This window comes from Halictus rubicundus, chromosome 2 (assembly GCF_050948215.1).
Source record: "Halictus rubicundus isolate RS-2024b chromosome 2, iyHalRubi1_principal, whole genome shotgun sequence".
Lineage (NCBI taxonomy): Eukaryota > Metazoa > Arthropoda > Insecta > Hymenoptera > Halictidae > Halictus > Halictus rubicundus.
In genome coordinates, this window is record NC_135150.1 from 10,526,560 (window position 1) to 10,548,679 (window position 22,120).

A 22,120-nucleotide genomic window follows, 5' to 3' on the forward strand; every position below is an offset into this window, starting at 1 on the left:
CTAAGAAATAGAAAATATCCGAAATATTACAAAAAGTTAGAAAATATATGAAAAAAATAAAAATTATCCGAATTGTTGTAAACAACGCGGGCGCAGCATCGCCGTTGCATGCGTAGCGACACCGAACTTTAGATGGGGCACATGGCGCGTTCGCCTTCATTTGTTTTACAGGGCAACGCGCTGGGCCACGGTGTACTTTTCCTCAGTCGCAGCGAAACCGTCGTGCGGAAATTAATGTATCAGTCTGTAGCCGAAATATATTCTCTATTCTTAAGACAGCCGCCGCGTCTTTCCGGTTCTGATTACTTCCAATTCACCTGCCCCTGCACTTCTTTGTGTTACAAATTTTGATCGTTCATTATTTTTTAAATGAAACTTTTTCTAGGATTTTTTTTGTATTAGTTGTTTCTGATCTTGTTTTTTCTGTATTAGTTGCTCCTGATCTTGTTGTCGCTTCATTATTTTTTTTTTTATTAGTTGTACCTGATCTTGTTGTCTTATCTTTTCTCGAATCGCACACAATAATTTCGTTCCTGTCGGTATTACTTTTTTGACAGTATAGAATTCATAAATAATATTCATAAATAACAACTAACAGCCGCAAAAGTTGATTTGGTACAAAAAACTAAAGTTTTTCTTAATTTTGATATCAATAGGAATTTTTGTATACAAATGATATAAAAAAGGATTTATCATGTACCTTGAGACATGTATATTTTTTCCTTTCCTCAAAAAATTTCTGAAATCAGTGTTCAAAATCGGGTGGATACAAAGGTGTTACTAAATAATTTCTTAAGGACACATATTTTGTTTGGTTCAGGTTAAAAATTATTGTATTCGCGAAAACTAATGAACGAGTTCGAACGAATTGTTTCACATCTATTATAGTGATCTTTATTTACAACGTTTAAATAAATGATTACGTTTTACAATTGGAAAGCAGTGAGAATACATTATTCAATATGTATAACTACTTTTCATGACTGCATTAGGATCCCGTATCCACGGCTTTGAATATTGACGGTAAATCGTGAAACACGGTAGCCACCCGTAAATACGAGAATCCTACTAAATACCATAGGCGCTATTCGTAGCGCATTAGGGCGACACCCGTATCAATAGATTCCCACTAAAATTTTCTCTGGTCGAAGCCGAGATATATGTATAAAAATATAATAAGAGCTTTCTTCGTGTCCGTCGTCGAGTCCAGACTTACATATCTTTGAATTTTAAATAATTTTTGCAGAATGTCGAAGAAGAAATATGGATACCTAAAGGACATCAAAGAAAAGCCCTTAATATATCGAAAGATATCTCAAGGGGAAGAATACCTCAAGGGCTTTCCTTGAGGTATTTCCGGACTCCACCAGTAGTAGCGGAACGATTTTCATGGATCGAGTTCGCTATATAGCTAATGCTGCGTACGTGGTTCCGCTTGGGCCGAAGCAATTGAAAAGCTTACGAGGCTATATTCGGAGGCATCATGTTCGAATGCGTATGGGATGCCTCCGAATTGGGCCTATCAGCAACCACCTCCCCTCTCCCCTTTTCTCCTGTCTCCCATGTTTCTCCTTCTGATCCTGTCCCGCTTACACCCCCCCCCCCGTCGTTCTCCTATCACTCCTGATGAGTGACTCATACTAAAGGCAGAGCGGTCTTTTAAAGCATTTGTAGTAGAAATAAAGAACATGTATGAAATACTCAAATCCAACTAACAAGTAAACTTCATGTATTACAATATTATGTTTGTGTTCATTTTTTTATTGATTTTTACGTTCTGTCACAATTCCGTGACATTGAATGAATATAACAAGTGATAATTGCAAAAGGCACAACGACGATTCACATTTTTATTGAGTGAAAAATTGTATCCGCTTCTGGAAGCACAATTGATTTTTGGGTATATATGCATGTAGTTCTTTTTAAAAAGTATTGCTTAACATTAGTTTTTAGGACTATAATATATTATAGTAGACCTTATTACTAACATGTGGTATCAGGCAAAATTATAACACATTTTTTCACTGTAAAAATATATTAATTAATTGTATTCATTCACGGATGCTAGTTACGTAAAAGAATAATGATCTGTATATTGATATGTAGAGCACGCTTGGAACAAAAATATTTGTATATTTATAGTCATTCGTCTACTGTACGCAATATAAGACACGAGTACAGTCTATACAAACAATAAAGAAAAATTAATCCTTAATTTCTACTTATTTTAACTTAACTTCTTCTAGTTTTCACACATATATTATGTCATATATATTATTTCTAATCAGGTCTCCAAATATTTACATATTACAATCTTCACTGGAATCTACAGACTTTAAATCTCTTTGCTTTAATTTAACATATTCCCCACCCATAGCAATATTCGGTTCTACTGATATTGCATCCGCTATTTTCTGATCTGACAAGTACATATTAACTTTAATCAACGGTGTCTCTATCAAATCACCCTCAGACTGATTCGCAGTTGACTTCGATTTATTTGTTAAGCTTCCATCCTTAGCATCTTCGTGTTGTTTAGAACATTCATCACGGTCATCTTTTACGGTAGAATTGCTTACTAATCGTTCCGTATTTTTACCAAAAATATCACTTGTAGCTTTGGCGTCAGGTTCTTTTTTATTCGAATTAATTTCACGTTTGTCGCGTTCGTGATTCTGTAAAATATCCCTTCGAAACGCTTGAGCATTTTCTTCCGATTTATTTGCTAACGAAGCAGATACATTTTCCATCTTTGTTTGATTTCTCATTTGTAAAGCAATGGGTACAGAATATTCATACTGTGCTTTTCGATTTTTACTGTTTAGAACTGATTTTTCTTGCAAGTTGGACAAAATGCTGTCAGGTATTTCATCGTTTTTGGACAGACCTTTATTATTTCCATTATTACTTGCTAAATCGTGTAGGGATATAGATTTATGGATTTTCCGTTTTATTAAAGCATTTAAAATAGGACCTTTAGGTAAGTCGTTTGAATAAATAGGTTCTTCTTTTGCGTCATTGATTTCTTTTTGGTCAATCATTTTATTTCTTGAAGATTTATCGTTTATACCTGTGGTTGACAAAGAAATTTCATTCTGAATGTTGATTTGCATGTTTTCGTCATTTTTCAATTGTTTAACTTCGACATGTTCATGGCTTTTCATTTCATTAAGTTCATTGTTGGATTTCGATTTCTGCACTTTGACGCTCTCATCTTCTTCTGTTTTATTTAAAAATTCTTTATCATGGCCAAACTTTAGAGTTCTAGAGTTATTGTTTTCTTGGAAAATTAACTTTTTATTGAAAACTTTCAATCGTTTTTCATTCTCTCTAAGGACTTGCACATCCTTTATCACTGCTTGCTCTTTACTTTCTTGTTTGGTCTTAAAATCAATTTTCTCAAGTTTTTTATTTGTCTGTGCTACCAATATATTCGAAATTTCTGCATCTGCAGCCAGTTCTGTTTCTTCTTTTTTAATTGCATCAGAATTTATAAGGTTATCACTTTTTTGTGTATCAATGAAATTCTTCTTCAAATCTAGAACAGAATTTTTTTCTCTTGTTTTTAATGTACTAGATTCCATAATCTCTAAAACATGATTTTTCATTAAAGTTTTTGGTTTGTTCAGCAAATCTGCATCCAACGGTTTCATTTCATTTGCATTTCCCATTACTGGAACAAGTGTAGCTACTACAGTTTCGATAGACTTTTGTGTTTCTGCTGCCGGCTTTTCTGTGACAACAATACGCTCGACAGGAATCGGCGGTTCCTGACGTATATCTTTCGACTTTAGGTTTATCGATTTATCAGGAGCATTCAAGTCTGGCAACTGATCTATTTTCTCTAAATATTAAATTATATCATGATTTATTTATTTATTTAATATGAATGTATAGCATACAAATAATTATTTGTACAAAACATTTAATAATACCTTTAATATCCGACAAAATTCCATGGTCATGAGGAATACTTGCAACTACGTCAAGATCTTCTTTGTTTAAGTTTAGTGGTAGATTATTAATTTGACTAAGAGGTTTGGTTGTTGTTATTAATAGTTTTGTATTACCAGATTCTTCCATTGCATACAAGTTTGCATACGTGCTCAGAATCATAATGCAGATACCAATAAATAAAATTGCCTAGACAATGAATGTATGAATATTAATGATAAAGAAATGAAAGTTATTAAAATTGGGAAATTTTCTTGGTGACCTTACTTGCGCTAATAGTCTTTCATTAGTATGTTTGCTACTAATAGATATAAAGAATATTGCTGGAAATATCAAACATATCATAACTCCAATTGTGGATCCCACTAAACCAAGAACAAACTCTATATTTGGTATTAAGATGCCAGTGATCAGTGAAACAGTCACAATTGCTATAGTAAGACATCTGAACCTTGTTTCAGGTAAATAATTTACAGATGGCTCATGGACATACACCTGTAAGAATTTATATAAATACTGATTAATATCATACTATTTTGATCGTACATAACTACATCTATACTAACCCTACGAAATAAGAGGGAATTTAAACTTGCACGACATGGAAAAATGACTAGAGGAAAACTAAATGCAATGGAGAACACAAATCCCATTTTAATCATTTCAGACGACAAGCTAGGTTCTAAGCTCATTAGCACATTGCCTGTAAATAGAAGGATAGTTAATGTAAGTTAATGAATTAAAACATTAGCATATGTGTTTTTGGAATGTACAAGTACCTGTAAAAGGTTGCGTGCAAAATGCAATGTACCCAAAAAATCCAACACATAAATAAACAACAGTACATATATTTAATGCACCTCGTACAACTTCGTTCATTTTTTCTAACGACACATTTGGAATGCTTTCATATATCTCAAATAGTTGAGTTTGGCAAAATAGAGCCATAGAAAAGATAGGTATACATTGCAGTATACCAGATGGTCTCCAATAATATACATGTTCGTACCAATCTCCAGCAAAAATGTGTTGCATAGACTCCATCACTATCTAAACAAAAAACATAACATATACTGATTATTGAATTATTTAAAATTTGGTATGCAATGAGATGAATTACTTACCTTTAATACAAGACAAAGATAGAAAATAATTGTAGCAGTACAAAGACTGGATAAGCTATCAATGTTTCGGAGCAGTCCCAAAGGTAGAACTATGAAAATGCTTGTTGTTACAAGCAAACTAGTCCTAATATTTTCTGGATTTTTATTGATCACTTTTCCTACAATTTGTGGTCCTAAATCACCCATAATAACAAAGAATGCAATGCATGTTCCTACAAGAAATCCAATGATAAACAACTCCACCAAAAATTTTCCCATTTGACCAAATGCATGAAATGCCAGAAGTTCAAAATTTCTTCGTCTTGACATTACAGCCGACTTAATAAGAAAATGGCAAGCAAGTCGTGACAAGAGGCTACTTAATAGTAAAACCAAAGTAGCCAACATAATGCCGCATTGCTTGAAACAGAATGGCATAGCGAGAACGCTTACACCAATGATACTGTTTGCAAGAGTCATAACGTGTGACAACTGAGAAATCATTTTAATAGATTCTTATGAATCTAAATAACTTTGTATTTTTTATAATGAAGTTGTCATTGATTAATCATTTAAAATTTTTCAAGGCATTCATTTACAGTTGTCGTTAAATTTATATCATTCGAATAAACAATATTTCTGCTAATTGGTGGTACCGTTGAATCTTCATGCATGCGTAGATGATAGTCAATCACTCATTGTTTCCATATTCTAACACACAAGCTTGCTGGAATTAAAGGTTAGAACTGTAGTTTTGTTATTTGGTTTCGTACCACCGACTGAACTACATGCAGAACGAATGATATAATTTATTATCATATTGAACGTATCGAAGTAACGCTTCGACCGTTATGGTTTTGATAAGATACGGTTTTGATAATTAATGTTGTAGAAAAGCATCGAGCGGTCTGTCGACTTTCGAAGACTGCCACCATTTTGATTGATTTTGATAGAACAAGCACAAGAAGACACGCACTGCTCCACGTAGCTGCGTGGCGAGAAAAGTTAACACACTAATACACGCGGTAAATTTCTTTATTTTTTATTATAAATATTTAAAAACATTCGTGTTATTCATGTCTGGACATAAATATATATATATATATATATATATATATATATATATATATATATATATCGTAATTGATCTATCTCAAATCGACTTAGATGTACGCAATATTATATCGAATTTGTCTTTGTGTGGTGGTGGATAATTAATTACAAGTAGGTGTAGTAATTACAGCTAGATCTCAATCGACACATTTCTCTTTCGAGCAATTACCCATCAACGTGGAACTAAACAAGTTTAGTTTCATTGTGAAATATTTTTGAGGCTCAAAGATTTCAATTTTATATACACAATGTTATTAATGTATCTTTATTCTCGCGCAAATGTCTAAAGCCGCGCATTTGGAGGGTAACACTATTTCTTTTTTCCGTTTCTTTTCTTTTTAGACGAAAATGCTTTCGCAGTTTCAACGCACAAATATAAATCGACCACTTCACATACATAATGTTGAACACTTAAAATTACTTTTGCTTAAGTTACAATCAAAACTTTACATCTACACTTGAATTCAATATATTCATTGACCGTACTAATTCCTTCAAACATTCCTTCTTTGCCGGTCATTCAATCAAATTTTCCATATAAAATAAAATACTTTACATATCAAAAAGAATATCGTAATGTTGTTATATATGTATATGTATTATTGCATGTACGACTTTGTTTAAATCTGATTTTTCGTTATGTACAAGAATAGAAAACAAAAAATTTGTTAACACATAATACTTGCCCGTTGTAAATACAGTCATCTTATTAAATTTTATATCAGGCTTATTAAACAGTTTTATCAAGATCAATGGTTTAAGAAAAACAGGACACATAGCGCCCAAAATGTTCCAATTGTTATATTTCTACATGATTTATCGAAACGTGTGAATAATAAATTTAGATATCTAGAAATACTGTCTCACATTCTACGATTTCAATGGAAACATCGAACAAGTGTTACAAAATATCGTTTTTATAGTTACCAAAATTGTCGCTATAATCAATATGCCTTCATCTAACATCTAACTAATTGAATATTCGGTATACCAAAATACAAAAATGGATTTGATCAAATCATAGGATTAAACAGACTATTAAAGGTACTGATTGATTCGAAAAATATTTTAAGAATAGGTCATTCGATGAACTGTCAATTTAAGAATACCGGAAAACGTCTGTAAATTTAATGAGATAACAATTAAAATTGCAGAGCGTTTGGAGTCAATTACACGCTCATACGTGTTCGCGATAACAATGTCGCTTGCCACGAATTCAGCCGATACGTTTTACTATCGAAGTGTACGTGTTTCAACCGAAATTTCGAATCGTATACTGAATTCGATGCAGCGTACATCGTTTTTTTCATGACTTAAGTTACCTATACTTATCTATACTTGATTTAAATAAGGACTTTTTCCAATTTCTTAAATGTTCAACGGCAACCGTTTATCAGGGATTCGCTCCACCATCTTTTTTTGTTTCTTCGTTTGTGATATTTGCTTTTTCATCTTTCTCGTTTTCTGTAAAACATAATTAAAAAGTTTCGTTATAGAAACAAAAGAAAAAGTGTACTCTTACACAAAGAAATATTATATTATCGTACATCATTTAAGTACCTTTTGGTTCTGACTTTATATCTTCTTCCTTTTTGAGATCACCTTCTATACCTTCTTGACCTTTTTCTAGACGAGGTCGTTTTCTGGCACCCTAATTGAAAAAGTAATACAGTTTCAATGTGAATGTACGTAAGTCAAATTAACATTGTATCTGTTGAACAAAATGAAAGTTGAAAATAGTAAGGTATTCATTTCCATAGAAATAAAAAATTTTACCTTGAACGATCTATTATCTCTTCGACCTCCTTCTCCTTCCTCTTCACTGTCGCTGTATTCATTATCATGTTGTATCCTTTTATCCAAATCCCGTTGTGGTAACCGTTCATCTGGATTCACTTTCTCTTCAGCCTCAGAATCTTCGATAACCGCACCATCTTCTGGGATAGGTTGAACTTGTACACCCGGTGCATGTGGTAACATCCGTAGGTTTTCAAAAAGTCTGGTCCTGTGACGTTATTAATGCATAGCATGATTACCTTAGAAAAAATGTGAATATTCATTAATATTCCAATAGAACTTACTTAATTTTCTCAAGATATTCAGGAGTATTTTGATTCGCCATATTAGAAGGACTAATGTGCAGCTTAAAATCTGGTCCAAAGTATTCAAAATAATCATTATAAGGTAATTCATTTGCAATTTCGGAACCGAGAGCTACCGATGTTTCATACGTCCAACATCTAGATACGTTTCTTATTGTATATCCTCCACCACCGACCATTAAGAATGGTAAATTGTACTTTTTTACAAATTCAACGCATTTACCGTGGCCTCTTACTGTAAGATTAAAACATCCCAGTCTATCTCCTGAAAATAATACACAACAAAATTTTTATAATGAGAATCCTATTATATATATATATATATATATACGTATATACATGTGTATAAATATATAAAATTATACCTGTTAACGAATCAGCACCACATTGTAAAACGACCGCAGAAGGCTGAAAAGTTTCCATTACCTTTGAAATAATAGGTACAAATATGGACTCATAACTTTCATCGTCCATACCATCTCTTAGTGGTATATTGACCGCGTAATATTTTCCCTGTTTAAAAAAGAAAAGGTTTTACTATAACACTGCATAACATGCAAATGATTGCATTTACATTCTCACAAACTCTTTACCTTCCCTGCTCCTATGTCACGGAGATCACCTGTACCAGGAAAGTATTCGCCGTATTTATGGAAAGAAACTGTCATAACTCTATCAGTAGTATAAAATGCTTCTTCTACACCGTCTCCATGGTGAACATCAATATCAATATATAAAACTCTTTGATGATATTTAAGTAGTTCTAAGATTCCCAGGACAATGTCATTTACATAACAAAAGCCAGATGCTTCACTCTTCTTGGCATGATGTAATCCACCTCCCCAATTTATACAAATTTCGGAAGCTTGTTTATTAAGTTTTACAGCTGCAGCTACAGATCCGCCAGCTGATAATTGACAAAACTCGTATAAACCATCAAAAACAGGACAATCCTCTCCTACATTAACTATAAGAAAAATAAAGTTCGTTTTAAAATTTTTTCTTTAAATACAACACAGTTTGTACTTTAAGTAAATAACTTTTTGAATAAATATTGACTGTATGATCTTACATCTTTGCATTTGTTTGTTATATTCGGACATATTATCAGGCCTTATGGACCTCAGAAACCTAATATATTCATCACTATGGAATTTTGTCATTTCATCTGCAGTAGCTTTATGAGGTCGCTAAATAAAGAAAAAAAAATTAATTTACTTTAAATCATTGTTGACTGCAATCATATTTGATATTACATATTTAAAATAGTTAGTAACATGTAATTAAATAAAGAACTCTCACATAGATCTCCATTTTCCTATAAAGACCATAGTTCAGAAGTAAGTTATGCGTCATCCTTATACGATGTGGTTTCATGGGATGCCCTTGCCCATAATAATAATTGCCAATATCACCTGAAATAAGACTTTATATTTTCATTTGTTCTATTTTTACTAAGGAAATGTAGTAAAAAGTATAACTCTGCTTTAAATATAAAAATAAATTAAAAAATGTTAGTCACACAAAGGATAAAGCACACATCTATATCGTTTGGTATGTACGGTCAGCCGGAGTACACTTGAGAATCTTTCGCGTAACTAATGAAAAAAGGGTATTATTCAAGTACAAACGATTAAAGACTCATTGTTTTTTGAGAATTAGCAGCACATACAAAACGATTTCGTAAATTAGTGTATTTGTGTTTATACTGATTAAAATTTTTTATACAATTACCGATTACTTTACCATAACCTATAATTACTTTGATTCATTCAAAATATTAGTATTCTTTTATTGAAATCAAAATAGTATTGAGTAAAATCAATTCTAAGGGCAAAAACAATTCCAATAGTACTTAGTAACAAGGAAAGTATTATATGTAATTCATGATTCGTTAATGTAACGCTGGGTCGCTATTACATTTGAATGCTTTAAAGGTAATTAGTACATCAGGGTATATTATTAGTAAATTTAAAATAAAATAAAATTATTAATATTCCTATTAAAATTATACGGAGAAATATCTATTAAGATTGCATGATAGCGAAACGTGTAAATACATAGATAGGTAGATAAAGCCGACGCTTTCAAGTACGGTAACGTGGAGTAACGCTTGTAGGTCTTTCGCGTTAACGTTGCCAAAACCGTACAGGAAGGTGGAAAGAATAGCACAAATATCAAATATCATGAACGAAATAAAAGTAAATCATGCATTTTTAAGAATATAGGGTTTAATTAGTATAAATATGCTTCAAATTTGATTAATGGATATGAAAAGTAATCTATTGTAAACGACACAAACGCGGATAGCACAAACACATTTTGACAATCTCTCCGTGCGTGTAAAATGTTTTCGCGGGATCGCGAATTACTAGAAAATTTTGTAATTTTTTCACTCACTATCATAGTAGTAGCAAACACGCTTCTTGCTGTGTGGTAATGTGGACATTTTAACCGATTTCTTTGTGGTAAATAGGAAAATAACTGATATGAATCAAACGCGAACCGCGGAGTGTCGCGGCACCCACCGACAGAACACAGCGTCACTAGGTCTCTCGTCTACCACAGAGTATTCTCAAGTCCTCTTGAGTCCTCTGTGATCTGTGATTCTACCGTGAATTGAGAACGGCCATCTCAAGGGAAATCAATGTAACCAACTTATAGAACGAAAATTCTCTGACTACATATATAGTAATATGTATATACAAATATATAATATATAATTGAAGAAACATTGAAGGAATATCAGATAAGCAAATTTATTATCTAGATAAATAGTTTTAAATAACGAAGATAAAATAAAAAATAATTATTAAGTTACTCATTAAATAAGTTCATATTTCTAATCCAAAGTAATATTTCATACTAATTATTCATTAAAATGAACGTTTGTTTTGATTGATTATGTATTATTTACATAAATTCTGTCTATAGACACAATTATTAAATAATGAAATCCAAACAGAGATAAATAATATTTAAAACTGTATAGTTTCAAATATTAATAAAACAAGTGTCTCACTGAATTTTTAATAAAACTAAATTATAACTGAATTATTTATTATATCATAATTCAGTTTTAATTAAAAATTCAGTAAGACACTTGTTTTATATATATATAAGTATATTAATTCTGTTTGAATTTTTATAGTTTTAATGAACAAAGCAAACAAAATATTTATAATAATTTTATGTTCAAGAAACAAGAAAATCTATTAGAAAATTAAACATCGACACAATATTATAAAAATATAAAGTATTATTGAATGTTAGAATGCAATAATTTCAGCTCAGTGTTATATCTCTTATTACGCGAGGATAATATGAAAAATATCATCCAGGAATATAATTTAAGAATAAAGAATATAAAGAAAACTAATTATGTTGGTTGTTAAAATTATAAAACGAAAATATTGATAGGTTTACTAAAAATTCTTTGTAAAGCGCGGTTCTATTTTATTAGAGCAAGTCTATACAAATTTACGTTTTTTTATTATTGATAACAAACGACAGGATTAAATCAACTTTTTACAATCTCTCTCTTCTTACACGCTCACGCACATGCACACGCGCACGCACACGTTCTCTTTCTGTCTCCCTCTCCCTCCCACCCTCTTTTCTCTCTCTCTGCTTCTCTCGTACATATTACTTCATATACATAAGAATACGTTCAAAAAATTTCAAAAATGTACTGTTTTAATCCAATAAGTTTTCAAATAATCGATATTTCGATTCCAGTGATTTCTCAACACGATCAATCCGATCTATATAACTATTTCCGAGTATCTCGAAGAGGAAGAAAAGTCCTTATTGACAATCAGTTTTTGAGTAGTGAATATATGATACTTGTTCATTGCACAACAAATATCTAAAATAATAATATGTACATTTATATTGATGAACGAGAAGTTCGAGCAAAATTAAAAATTAGCAACCAACCATTTTTAATATGTAACATTCTGCTGAGTAAGTTGATTGTAAGTTTATTTCAGAGGCCAACTTTCATAACTTTTAGTTATTGACGGAACGTTAAAAGAATTCTAATATTGGCGAAATGAAAAATACAGTTTACACGAAGCTTGACACGAAACTGCAAGGAAAATAATATATTTTTCAAAATTGTTTTCATTGTAATGAAAACCTCGCAACACAAAAATGAGTACAAACTGAAAATGTAATTAACCGTTTCTATAATTACTAAATTAAAGGATCAAACTTGTAACACTTCCTACTAGTTAATATTACTTTTTATCTTTTTTTGTTGCTTTACATTTACATTTTCAATTCGCCAATTGGTATTTGATAAAAGAAACCATTGTATAGTTGTAAAACATGTTTCAGCCTCGTAATTGGCCTAAAATGCAATAAAATCTTTTTTATAATGCATTGGAATTTCTCGAAACAAAAATTCATTATCTGTAATCCTATTTTTAGGATATTTATGGAAAAAGAATTTCAAAATCATCGACATCAGAAAGGGAAAAATCGGGAAAATCCGGTGACCGACTATAATCCGTCATATCTTCCCCAGAATCATCACCGTCAGCTGCATCATCGTCGTCGTCGTCATCGTCATCGTCGTTGTTTTCAAGATCATTACGCTCATTTTCAGAACCATTCTCTTCCACACCTGTGTCTGGATTGTCTGCGTCTGTTAAAAATCAAGTTTCATTTTACATTTAAAATATAAATGTATTTGTACATATACAAAAAGTGCTATCACCAATTAAAAGTAGGAGTTATGCTTCAATCTATAGTTATCAGGAATATTATTATTTCCACAGAAATTCTATCGCATAGAACACTAAACACTTAGATTAACGTGTATTAGATTTGAAAAAGATCGAGAATTTAATTAAAACAGAATTTAAATTGGGATATTTTGATATCAATTACAATTCCATTAAGTATTAAATTTAATGTGTGCTTTCTAGAAAAAATATAATTTGCACGAACATAATGGCTTGAACCTTTACTGTTTAAATAAATTAAAAATATTTCATAACGTCTACTATGAAAAAGTTGTTCAAATATATTCAATTAAGATCACGAACCATCAGCATTATTATCATCAGAACCAGAATTTGAGCCATCATCTTCGCTTGCGTCAAGGTCATCTTCATCATCATCTTCGTCAGCTTCATCTTCATCATCTCTCCTTCTACCAACATCGTACAGCCTAACGCAAGATTCTTGGATACTATCAAATTCACCCTGATTCTCAACTATAGCTATTTGCGTATCGAACTTATTACAAGCCAGTCCGTAAATTCCTCTTTTAACATCGCAAGTCGCTATAATTAAATTTACATGAAATACAATTATTATTTTCAAATCAATTGAATTACATATAATTTAATGAAAGGTTATAGCTGAATAAGTCTAGTAAAAGTGGCTGATCAGAAGCCAAATCGGTCTGGATTCAGATCGTTCAATAGATTTTTTAGAAAAAACCTTTTCTATGAAATATTCAATAGGTACCCCCATGACTAGGATTTCTATAGAGTTACCACTAGTAGATGATTACCATACTTAAAAATAATTGTAAAAAAATACTGTAAAAAAATATTTCTAGCTTTTCATATGCAAAGTAGTGCCATATTCTTGTAATCGATACAGTTTATTTGTTCCATGATTAATGTATGCAGTTTTAAATACTTTCACAAGTATTAAATGACCTAAAACTTAAAGCATTTATTATGTGAATTATACATACAATTCAATTGGTTGCTCCAACACTAAATACTATTTTTGTACAAATAGCAACCATATTACACAATGCTGATTGTATGTAACTGTAATAATTTGTTATGCTAAACAGTTAAATTCTGTAATAAATCACGATAGTCATTAACCGTTTAAGTCCCAGGGGTCATTGAAAAAACATAGTCAAAAAACGCAGAACAGCGCGATGGTGCCTGTCTTTATCGATTGCGAAGAGGCCTAAGGGGCGCGATAATAATGACATGCAAAATGTTTAATTGTATTATTTGCATTTAAAAAAGCAGCTATGTGATTTAAGTGCGTCAGTAAAGTTGAGCGCGCTACTTCGACAGTCAGTGACTGCACTGTCAGTGTCAGTTGTCCATAGCGTTCGAAATGTGACTTTGAAATGGGACTTTTCGACACAAAATCTCAGCAGTGCGATCGCGCTGCTTGGGACTCAAACGGTTAAGATTAAGCTAATTGAATTATATTAGTAGCGCTACAATGCAAAAGTATTTCATGATAAAGATCCAACGTATAATATTGTTTAGGCTCAAATAAAAGAAATTTGAAGGTCTACTGACAAAATCTACATACTGACATAAGCAAATAGATAAGAATACATAAATATTGTTAGAAGAATTCATACAAGATGTATCCAAATTTAATGCATTGTCTTATCTTAAAAATGTGAAAATAGTTAGAACTGCATGTAATACCAACATGTTAATTATGACAAGTTGTTGAAACTGTAAAGAAATGTCAGTTTTTAATTCTGGTAGCTGTGTACTGCCAATTTGAAATGATTGAAAAATTGTATGTATATTAATAATCGTAACACGACACTAATATATTAACATGAATATATTAATGGTCAATTGATAATTTCAATATAAAAATAATGATTTCAAAGATTCCGAATAATTAAAAAATCGATTTTGTATTAACTTTTACTACGCTTATTTGACTATACCTCTGAACGAAACATACCAATGTTACTATAGTCCAAAGCATCTAGTGTTTTAAATGAAGTAACATAATGGGATTCGTCCCTATTTTCTTGATCCAAAGGTACAGCATATATAATATTATTAACAGGTGAAAATATTACTTCCATTTGATCAAGCGTTGGCACTGTCTTTAATAAATGGAAGGTTCTTAAATCCCAAACTTCTGTATTTGATACCACCTCTGTACCTGTTAAATGACAATCAATTTTAGTACTATACACATAATTCTAAAGTTTTTATGTTGTCAATCAGTAAATAAGTTACAAGTTATTGTAAGTACCATTAGGATGGAAAACTCCATTAAGTGTTTGATTTAATTTATCAAACTTGTGAATTTCTTTTCCTGAATTTACGTCCCACAGAATTCCGTCGCTTAGAACAAGTTCATCATTCATGCTAAACGTAGCACGATTTTTGGTGTATTGATTAGAAATTGAAGGTGTAAGAGTAGTTAATAATTTCCCTGTAGCTATATCGTAAATCTGAAAGTAAGAATTAGAATAATGTATCCTTTTTTTGTAAAAATGTTATGTACTATTGTAGAAAACGACATAACACTACAAAGCATTCGTATTCTCTCATTATTCATTACTTTAAACAAGAAGAGAGCATACCGTAGCACTTTCACCTTGGGTTCCAATAATTCTATCTTGAAGTTTTCCAAATTCAACATAATCCTCATTTTCTAAAGATAATTTCATATCAAAGAAGGTTCCTATGCTCCAAAGTGCAGACATAGGGCTTCTCCATACAGTAGAGCATAACAGTAAATTTCCGCGCTGGTTACATTCCATATGATAAACATAAGACTCGTGACATGGATATGTTGCTTCCTCTACTCCTGTATGTGCATTGACCATTTTTACGTCTCCCGCGTAAGTACCTAACATTAGATAATCCTGACATGGCTGTAAAATATTTCAAAATCAGCTATAATACATGCACATAATATAATAATGAAATTTGGTGTATTATAAACTTTTTTTTTTAATACCAAGAAAATGCAACACGTAAAACTTCCAACGTCTGTAGGCCTGAAAGTTTTTACAGGACAAAAACGACTATAAATGTGTCTTCTATCCAATCTTCTACCATCTATACCTAATGCTCTTCTTGCCAGTCTTGCAGTTACATTTGTTGGTGTTGAATTCTTTATACAAGGATCTGGGCACTTATGGGGTCTGCAACAACGTCGTTGTATTATAAAACTAAACATGAATAAGTGAATACGGATGAAAAAATTGTATAATTTAATATTTAAGGCTCTTACTCAAAAAGATTAAATTGTGGACAAGTAACCATAGGATTTTTACACAGTGCGTGTTGATTAGTTAAATATTCTGTAATAATAGAATCCAGTGTTATAGTAGATAGATTAGAAGTAGCTACTCCAGCGGCTGTGACACCTCCAGGATCTCTTGAAATTTGTTTTTGTAATGATCTACATGTAGTCGGCTGAACAATTGACTGACAATTCATAGAATTGACTAGAGGCTGTTTATCAGCTTGATTTTTTCTGAAATCATTTGTATGTATTTTTTTGTTTAATTCTATCGAATACTAAATAATAAATTCTAAGTGAAACATTACAAGATTGAAAAACTCACTTTGTTGTAATTTGTAGTTTAATTGGCAGATTTGTGCTAGGTGGAACAGCATTTTGATTAAGACAGTCAGAAAGTTTCAAGCGCAGATTATTTGCGCACGTCAAAGACGATGAGCTTGAGCTGGTAGCAGAATGGGATATAAATCTCGATGATGAAGTGGGTGTAGTGTTATTCCGAGAAGTCACTTCTCTTTGATGACATCTAGTTGTATTATATAAATTAACGGGCGCTCCTGGTGAAAATCCATTTCTTGTCTAAAAAAAAAAAAAAGAAAATTACATTAAGCGACTACATATTAAGAAGATCTAACTAATTTTATTATTATATCTTACTCCGGTTGTCACTGGGTTGCGGTAAGTAAGTGGATGATATGTTGTTATAGGTTTCATTATTGTAGAAGAGTCTAGGCTCGCTTCTTTTTGAAGAGTCGTTGCTGTATCGGTTAAACCTTTTGATATCAAATGTTGGTATATTAATTGATTCAACTGTTGTTCGTTATATTGTATTCTTGTTTGTGCAACCACATTTGCCTGTTGTAAAACATAAAAGTTAGATTATTGTTTATAAAATGGTGTCGTAATGTATGTATTGGATATACATATTTGTTAAAAGGATTTACCCTGTGTAGACTAGCTAATGAAATTTCATATTCTGCTCCAGTAGGTTTTGCTTTTCCAGAAACTCTTTCCATTAGTTCTAAAGCATACTTTTGAAACGTGACGTGTTCCTGCCTTTTTTCTTGAAGTATAGGATCTTTCATTAGAGCCTGGATTTGTCCATCAGTAAACATTGGAAGCTTGCTAATAATTTGTCTCACTTTTTCACTGCGCGCTAGACCTGCCAAAGCACGACATGCTAATGCTCTTATACTGTCGGCATCTGTGATTGGAGTTTTCACCATCATTAATTGTAATAACACCTATAAAATAGATATGTATAAGTTTAATACAACACTGTATAATATAATTGAATAAGTGTGTATTAAATATTAAGTGTATTAAATACCATTATTCCATTATTGGATCTTACACTTTCCCAAATTTTTTGTATCAATTCTTCACTGTTATTAATATTTGCTTTCTTTTTAGCAGAGCCTGATACTGAATACCTTGCAACATTGCCACCAATCTATAATAAGAAGAATGCGAAAGAAAGTGATTTGTACGTCTAAAAAGAAAATTTTTAAACTCCAATTTTCAAGTTTACTTTAATTATTTACCCTGTTTATCGGAGCGCATACGCAATTGATTACGGCTCTCAGCGCAGCCCTTTGCACATCAGCATCGGCAATAATTTCACACTCTGCCGCAGCCAAAAGTAAATTAATAGCCATCGTCATCGACATGTCTGGCATATCCACTCTTTCACAAAGCAAAAGCATTACTTTGGGCACGACAGAACAAATAGCTATTACATCAAGACAGGAGCGAACTGTTTCTGCACTGGAAGTTGTATGCACTCGGCCGCTATAATTCCATTCCCTAGCGAAAGCAATAATCTGCAGAAGGAGTGTTATGCCTCCAAGACGATGTAGTTCTTCCACAGGTGGCCATACTGCTCTTACAGACATTAGTTCTTGAAGAATTTCCACCTATAATAACAGTAAAACAATTTCATGTCCACTTAAACAGTTAAATTTAATTAGTTAAATAGTTTTCACAGGTACTGAATAAATGTCATATTCTGCACTAATTCGTTTTATTAGTTGTGGACAACGAAAATAACTTATGATATCGTGCCTTAGATTTTCGTTCTCAAAGCAAGAATTTACACAGTTACATTATGTTTCTCTCGTACAATGATTTTTTACAGATATTAACTGCAGAAGCGAGGGACGAATTAGAGATTAAAGGTATATTACCTTTGCTTGTACTTCTTCGCTGCTTAATTTACAAGCTTTATAAGGCGGTAAAGATGGTTGCAATGTATCACGTTCAGCTCTAACATTTTCTGCTCTCTGTAATTGCTCTGCTTTTAAATGTAAATGAGCTTCCATATACCGCTTTAAAGCAACTGCAACATGTCTAACTATTTGTCTAGAAGCACACTCTTCGTCATCATTTAATGTTGGTTCTTCTTCTAAATTTAAGATTGGTAATGTGGATATCTTTAAAAAAAAATTGATTCTCATTCAATACACTTATCAACGCATAAAAAATTGATGCTATATTACAAAAAGATATTTACCACATTAAAAAGTTTTCTTAAACCATCCTGCGCATCAAATTCCTGTAATATCACTTTAAATGGGAAGGAGAAACCAAAGAACATTGTTGCATGGCATCTCCCAGAATCATGACTTCGTTCCAAGAGCCACAATGCATAGGTAACAAGATCTGATATAACATGTTTTGGCAGCAGACACACCCTTTCCATTGCGTCTTCACAGTATGCTAGGTAGTACAAACATATAGAAACACCAGTTGCTGCAACACTGGGTCTTGGAACGTCTAATAGTTTCTGTAAACCTCCAACATTGAGAAACTCGATAGAGAATTTCTTATGACAGAGAAGAGAAGCTAAATATTTCAAAGCTTCAAAAGCTAGACGACTATCCTTGGTTTCTCTAACATTAATATACTTCAGAATTAGTTCCAGAGCATTTTGTTCGAATACATGACCTAAGAATTCTTGATATTCACCCATTGGTGTGAGATACCTGTTATATAATTTAAAACAAAAATTCGTTTAATAAGTATTGTTGTTGCAAATGCTAAAGCATCAATGGTAAACATTATGATAAATATTATTAGTATGACTATTCAAATGATTTGTTATGTTAAAGTATAAATTAATTTAATAATGCCATTAGTTTTACCTCAATATTAACATTTGTCTTGTGGACAGTGTTGGAGGATGTATTTGCATATTTCCGATAACATATGATTCCATTTCTGCCCATGAAGAATTCGAATTTCCCTCTAATAAAGTAGACGGAGTACTAGAGCTCTGTGACAGAGGTGTAGAGTTCTTTGATAGATTGCATCGTGCTGAAGCAGCACTTAATGGCCTGCTATGAGTACCTTGTGCCTTAGATGGTGTCACTTGATTATTAGAATTAAAGCTCTTTGGCACTGACAAAGGTGGAGACATTATGTCTAAATACATGACATCGTTCTTTATGGGAGTTTCACACTCTGTATCATTTTTCTTCTTTTTAGGTAATGGTGCAGAGTCATCAGGAGACTGAAGGTAATCATCTTCTTTCTCGGAGAAGCAATCACTATGATTAGGGCTCTTAAGAACTCCATTCTCTTTTCGTTTTTCTCGTACCTTGAAACAAAACAAATTGATATGAAAATAATACTTAAATACAATCTAATTAAAGTTTGTAGATAGTAAAAAACTTTTTCAAATTGGACGAAAAAAATACCGTCATTGTAATACATGACATTACTCTTACTTTTCTTTTTCCAGGTACACCTTTATTTTCTCCATCTCCTCCACTACTTCTATCTTCACCAAAATGTGCAAATGGTCTATTATTAGCTGCAAGTTGCCTTTCTTCTTGTGCCTTCTCCTGTAGCTTATGAAGCCTTTGCAACATTAAAGGAACCATTTTTCCGTTTTGTTCTCTAAATCCTAGAATAAAATTATTGTATGGTTTATCCTCTGTCAACACATTTTAGAAATTGTCATTTCTGTACATTTTAAACTATTCTCTATTTAAAAATCTGTAAAAAGTTGGAAATATACCTGTAGCAATCTCCTGTACTTCCATGGCAGCAGCTACAAGACCTGTTGCATAACTTTGCAAAAGTTCTATACTTTTCTCTGCCCATGAAAAAAGGCGATGGATAAGACCATCCATATCAGGTTGAAATACTGCAGAAGTCTCTAATCCAGGAAGAATATCAAGCATAAGACGACAAGCTGCAATATTCAATTTTCTAACATCACGACCAGTGATACCTGCCCGAGACCAATAAGTATCTCGTAAATAATCATTTATAAGCTGTGAAAATACAAAATGTCAGGTAATAATTCTAAATATTATAATTGTACAATATAAATTATAATAAAAATGAAAATTGTGTATATATATACATACATGTATATTACATATTAATTTACCTTGGTCATAAAGTTATCTTTTCTAAATAGAACTTTCAATATATGCCCAAAATTGCACTCTGGATCTGTACGTGATGGATGTCTTTCATCAAATGGGTCTGGATCCATTTTCAAATAATTTTCTGTTTCCAATTCTATAATTTCTGCCAGTCTTTGAAGTGTTGGAATAGGATCATATGTGGGAGTCAAATGTTCTTCTTCCCATTGTCGAAGAATTTGAACTACATCAGTTTCTTCTGCTAAAGACTCTGCACTTGACATCTTTCTTCTTATTCTCCTATAAACATAAAATTATCCCTATATTTAGTATATATTTTTATTTTAATTATTCATTGATGGAACCCAAACAATGATGAAATAGTACTTATTTTCTTATATTAATCATTCACAAATATAAAAATAGTAACCTACATAAAAGCTATACAACTGTTTTAACAAATTTGTAATACATTAATAATAGAATAGAAGTATGTATGTATTTCTTTTTGACATCTAATAATGCAATTCCATTGTCATACAAGTTGTTAATTAAATAAGTTGTGTACTTTCGATGACAAATAAAAAAATTTTAATTATTTTTAAATTATTCAAGTATTTATTGTAACGTTTTATTCTTCTCCATATTCTGAAAAAGACATAGCTTAAATTTATAAAAAAATATAAAATTTCAATAACGTTTATAGTAAAAGAGGTGTTATTGAGTCTATCCACTTTGACAATCGTACTTTCATTATTTTAACAAGAATTATTTTTCCGTTAATTCAATCACATATTAAATGTTTGTAAAACAAATCATAACCATATTAAATTGAAGAAAATGATTAGGATCAAAATAAATGTACATTGCACAATAGAATTAAATCAGCAAATCTTCGCATGATGTTTCAATAAAAAGTAGTAGAATACACATAGTTTTATCGACGGATGAGTCATCTAGTGAGATAATAGAGTTTAATACTTATTAATGATTTCAACATTATTAAATAATTGCTTATTAGTTCTTATATCAACTGATAACTTAACCTTAAAACTTAATGTATAATAAACAAAAATTAATCTTTCGGAAAAAACGCATAAGAGGTACACAAGATATCAACTATCGAAAACAATTGAAACAATAACAAGGGGAACAAATGAATATTGCATTGATAAAAACAAGTCCGAACATTTACAAAATTAGATTACGAGAAGTAACGCGTGTTTTTCTAGGTTAGAGTTAAAGAAACGTTACTTCTACGAAATTTATTTGACAGCTAACTGATTTGACAGTTATTAAGATCCGAGTTACCTGTTCAAGCAAGCGAAATTGAGTTATTTTGCGAAAGTACACGTAATTCCAATCAAGAACAGTGTTTTCTTATAAAAGTATGAAATGCAACCACCGACACGCACGCTGAAGACGAGCTAGTTAATTCAACTTTTGAAATGCAATGAAATGTCACAATAAAATG

At 31.7% G+C, this 22,120-nt stretch overlaps 3 protein-coding genes across 5 annotated transcripts; all 3 read right to left on the bottom strand.

Annotated features, from left to right (window-relative positions):
* Positions 1–2,113: 2,113 nt before the first annotated feature.
* LOC143365198 (uncharacterized) lies at positions 2,114–5,988 on the bottom strand. Its single transcript, XM_076805142.1, has 6 exons — positions 5,079–5,988; positions 4,734–5,004; positions 4,521–4,657; positions 4,222–4,449; positions 3,936–4,143; positions 2,114–3,844 (listed from the first exon to the last, which is right to left on the bottom strand). Exons 1-6 carry the CDS (start codon positions 5,559–5,561, stop codon positions 2,301–2,303), a joined length of 2,871 nt encoding a protein of 956 aa, XP_076661257.1. The 5' UTR covers positions 5,562–5,988; the 3' UTR covers positions 2,114–2,300.
* Positions 5,989–6,947: 959 nt separating this feature from the next.
* Hdac1 (histone deacetylase 1) lies at positions 6,948–10,866 on the bottom strand. Its single transcript, XM_076805148.1, has 9 exons — positions 10,673–10,866; positions 9,575–9,687; positions 9,345–9,462; positions 8,866–9,239; positions 8,638–8,785; positions 8,252–8,537; positions 7,947–8,175; positions 7,731–7,821; positions 6,948–7,634 (listed from the first exon to the last, which is right to left on the bottom strand). The coding sequence occupies exons 1-9, from the start codon at positions 10,719–10,721 to the stop codon at positions 7,564–7,566; spliced, it is 1,479 nt and encodes a 492-aa protein (XP_076661263.1). The 5' UTR covers positions 10,722–10,866; the 3' UTR covers positions 6,948–7,563.
* Positions 10,867–11,885: 1,019 nt separating this feature from the next.
* Positions 11,886–22,113, bottom strand: Mahj (LisH and WD40 domain-containing protein mahjong). Of its 3 annotated transcripts, none has more exons than XR_013084512.1 (20): positions 21,958–22,113; positions 20,670–20,946; positions 20,292–20,550; positions 19,999–20,177; positions 19,414–19,868; positions 18,783–19,254; positions 18,457–18,702; positions 17,815–18,186; positions 17,601–17,723; positions 17,215–17,514; positions 16,928–17,125; positions 16,596–16,849; positions 16,259–16,504; positions 15,983–16,169; positions 15,603–15,896; positions 15,269–15,470; positions 14,969–15,175; positions 13,327–13,566; positions 12,505–12,923; positions 11,886–12,362 (listed from the first exon to the last, which is right to left on the bottom strand). XR_013084512.1 is itself a non-coding variant. In XM_076805132.1 (19 exons), exons 2-19 carry the CDS (start codon positions 20,928–20,930, stop codon positions 12,712–12,714), a joined length of 4,707 nt encoding a protein of 1,568 aa, XP_076661247.1. In that variant the 5' UTR covers positions 20,931–20,946; positions 21,958–22,113; the 3' UTR covers positions 11,886–12,711. The 3 variants fall into 3 exon arrangements, 1 of the variants encoding a protein (XP_076661247.1); XR_013084511.1 differs by having other exon boundaries at positions 11,886–12,140; positions 12,212–12,923; XM_076805132.1 differs by having other exon boundaries at positions 11,886–12,923.
* Positions 22,114–22,120: the final 7 nt, after the last annotated feature.

Coding starts and splice junctions, on each gene's coding strand:
- LOC143365198 (XM_076805142.1), bottom strand. CDS start 5,561: ATGATTTCTCAGTTGTCACACGTTATGACTCTTGCAAACAGTATCATT. Junction 5,005..5,078: donor ATCTTTGTCTTGTATTAAAG/GTAAGTAATTCA, acceptor TTTTTTGTTTAG/ATAGTGATGGAGTCTATGCA. Junction 4,658..4,733: donor TTGCACGCAACCTTTTACAG/GTACTTGTACAT, acceptor TTCTATTTACAG/GCAATGTGCTAATGAGCTTA.
- Hdac1 (XM_076805148.1), bottom strand. CDS start 10,721: ATGTCCACATTACCACACAGCAAGAAGCGTGTTTGCTACTACTATGAT. Junction 9,240..9,344: donor TAACAAACAAATGCAAAGAT/GTAAGATCATAC, acceptor TTTTTCTTATAG/TTAATGTAGGAGAGGATTGT. Junction 8,538..8,637: donor TGGTGCTGATTCGTTAACAG/GTATAATTTTAT, acceptor TATTATTTTCAG/GAGATAGACTGGGATGTTTT.
- Mahj (XM_076805132.1), bottom strand. CDS start 20,930: ATGTCAAGTGCAGAGTCTTTAGCAGAAGAAACTGATGTAGTTCAAATT. Junction 20,551..20,669: donor AAGATAACTTTATGACCAAG/GTAAATTAATAT, acceptor GTATTTTCACAG/CTTATAAATGATTATTTACG. Junction 17,724..17,814: donor TATGCGCTCCGATAAACAGG/GTAAATAATTAA, acceptor TTCTTATTATAG/ATTGGTGGCAATGTTGCAAG.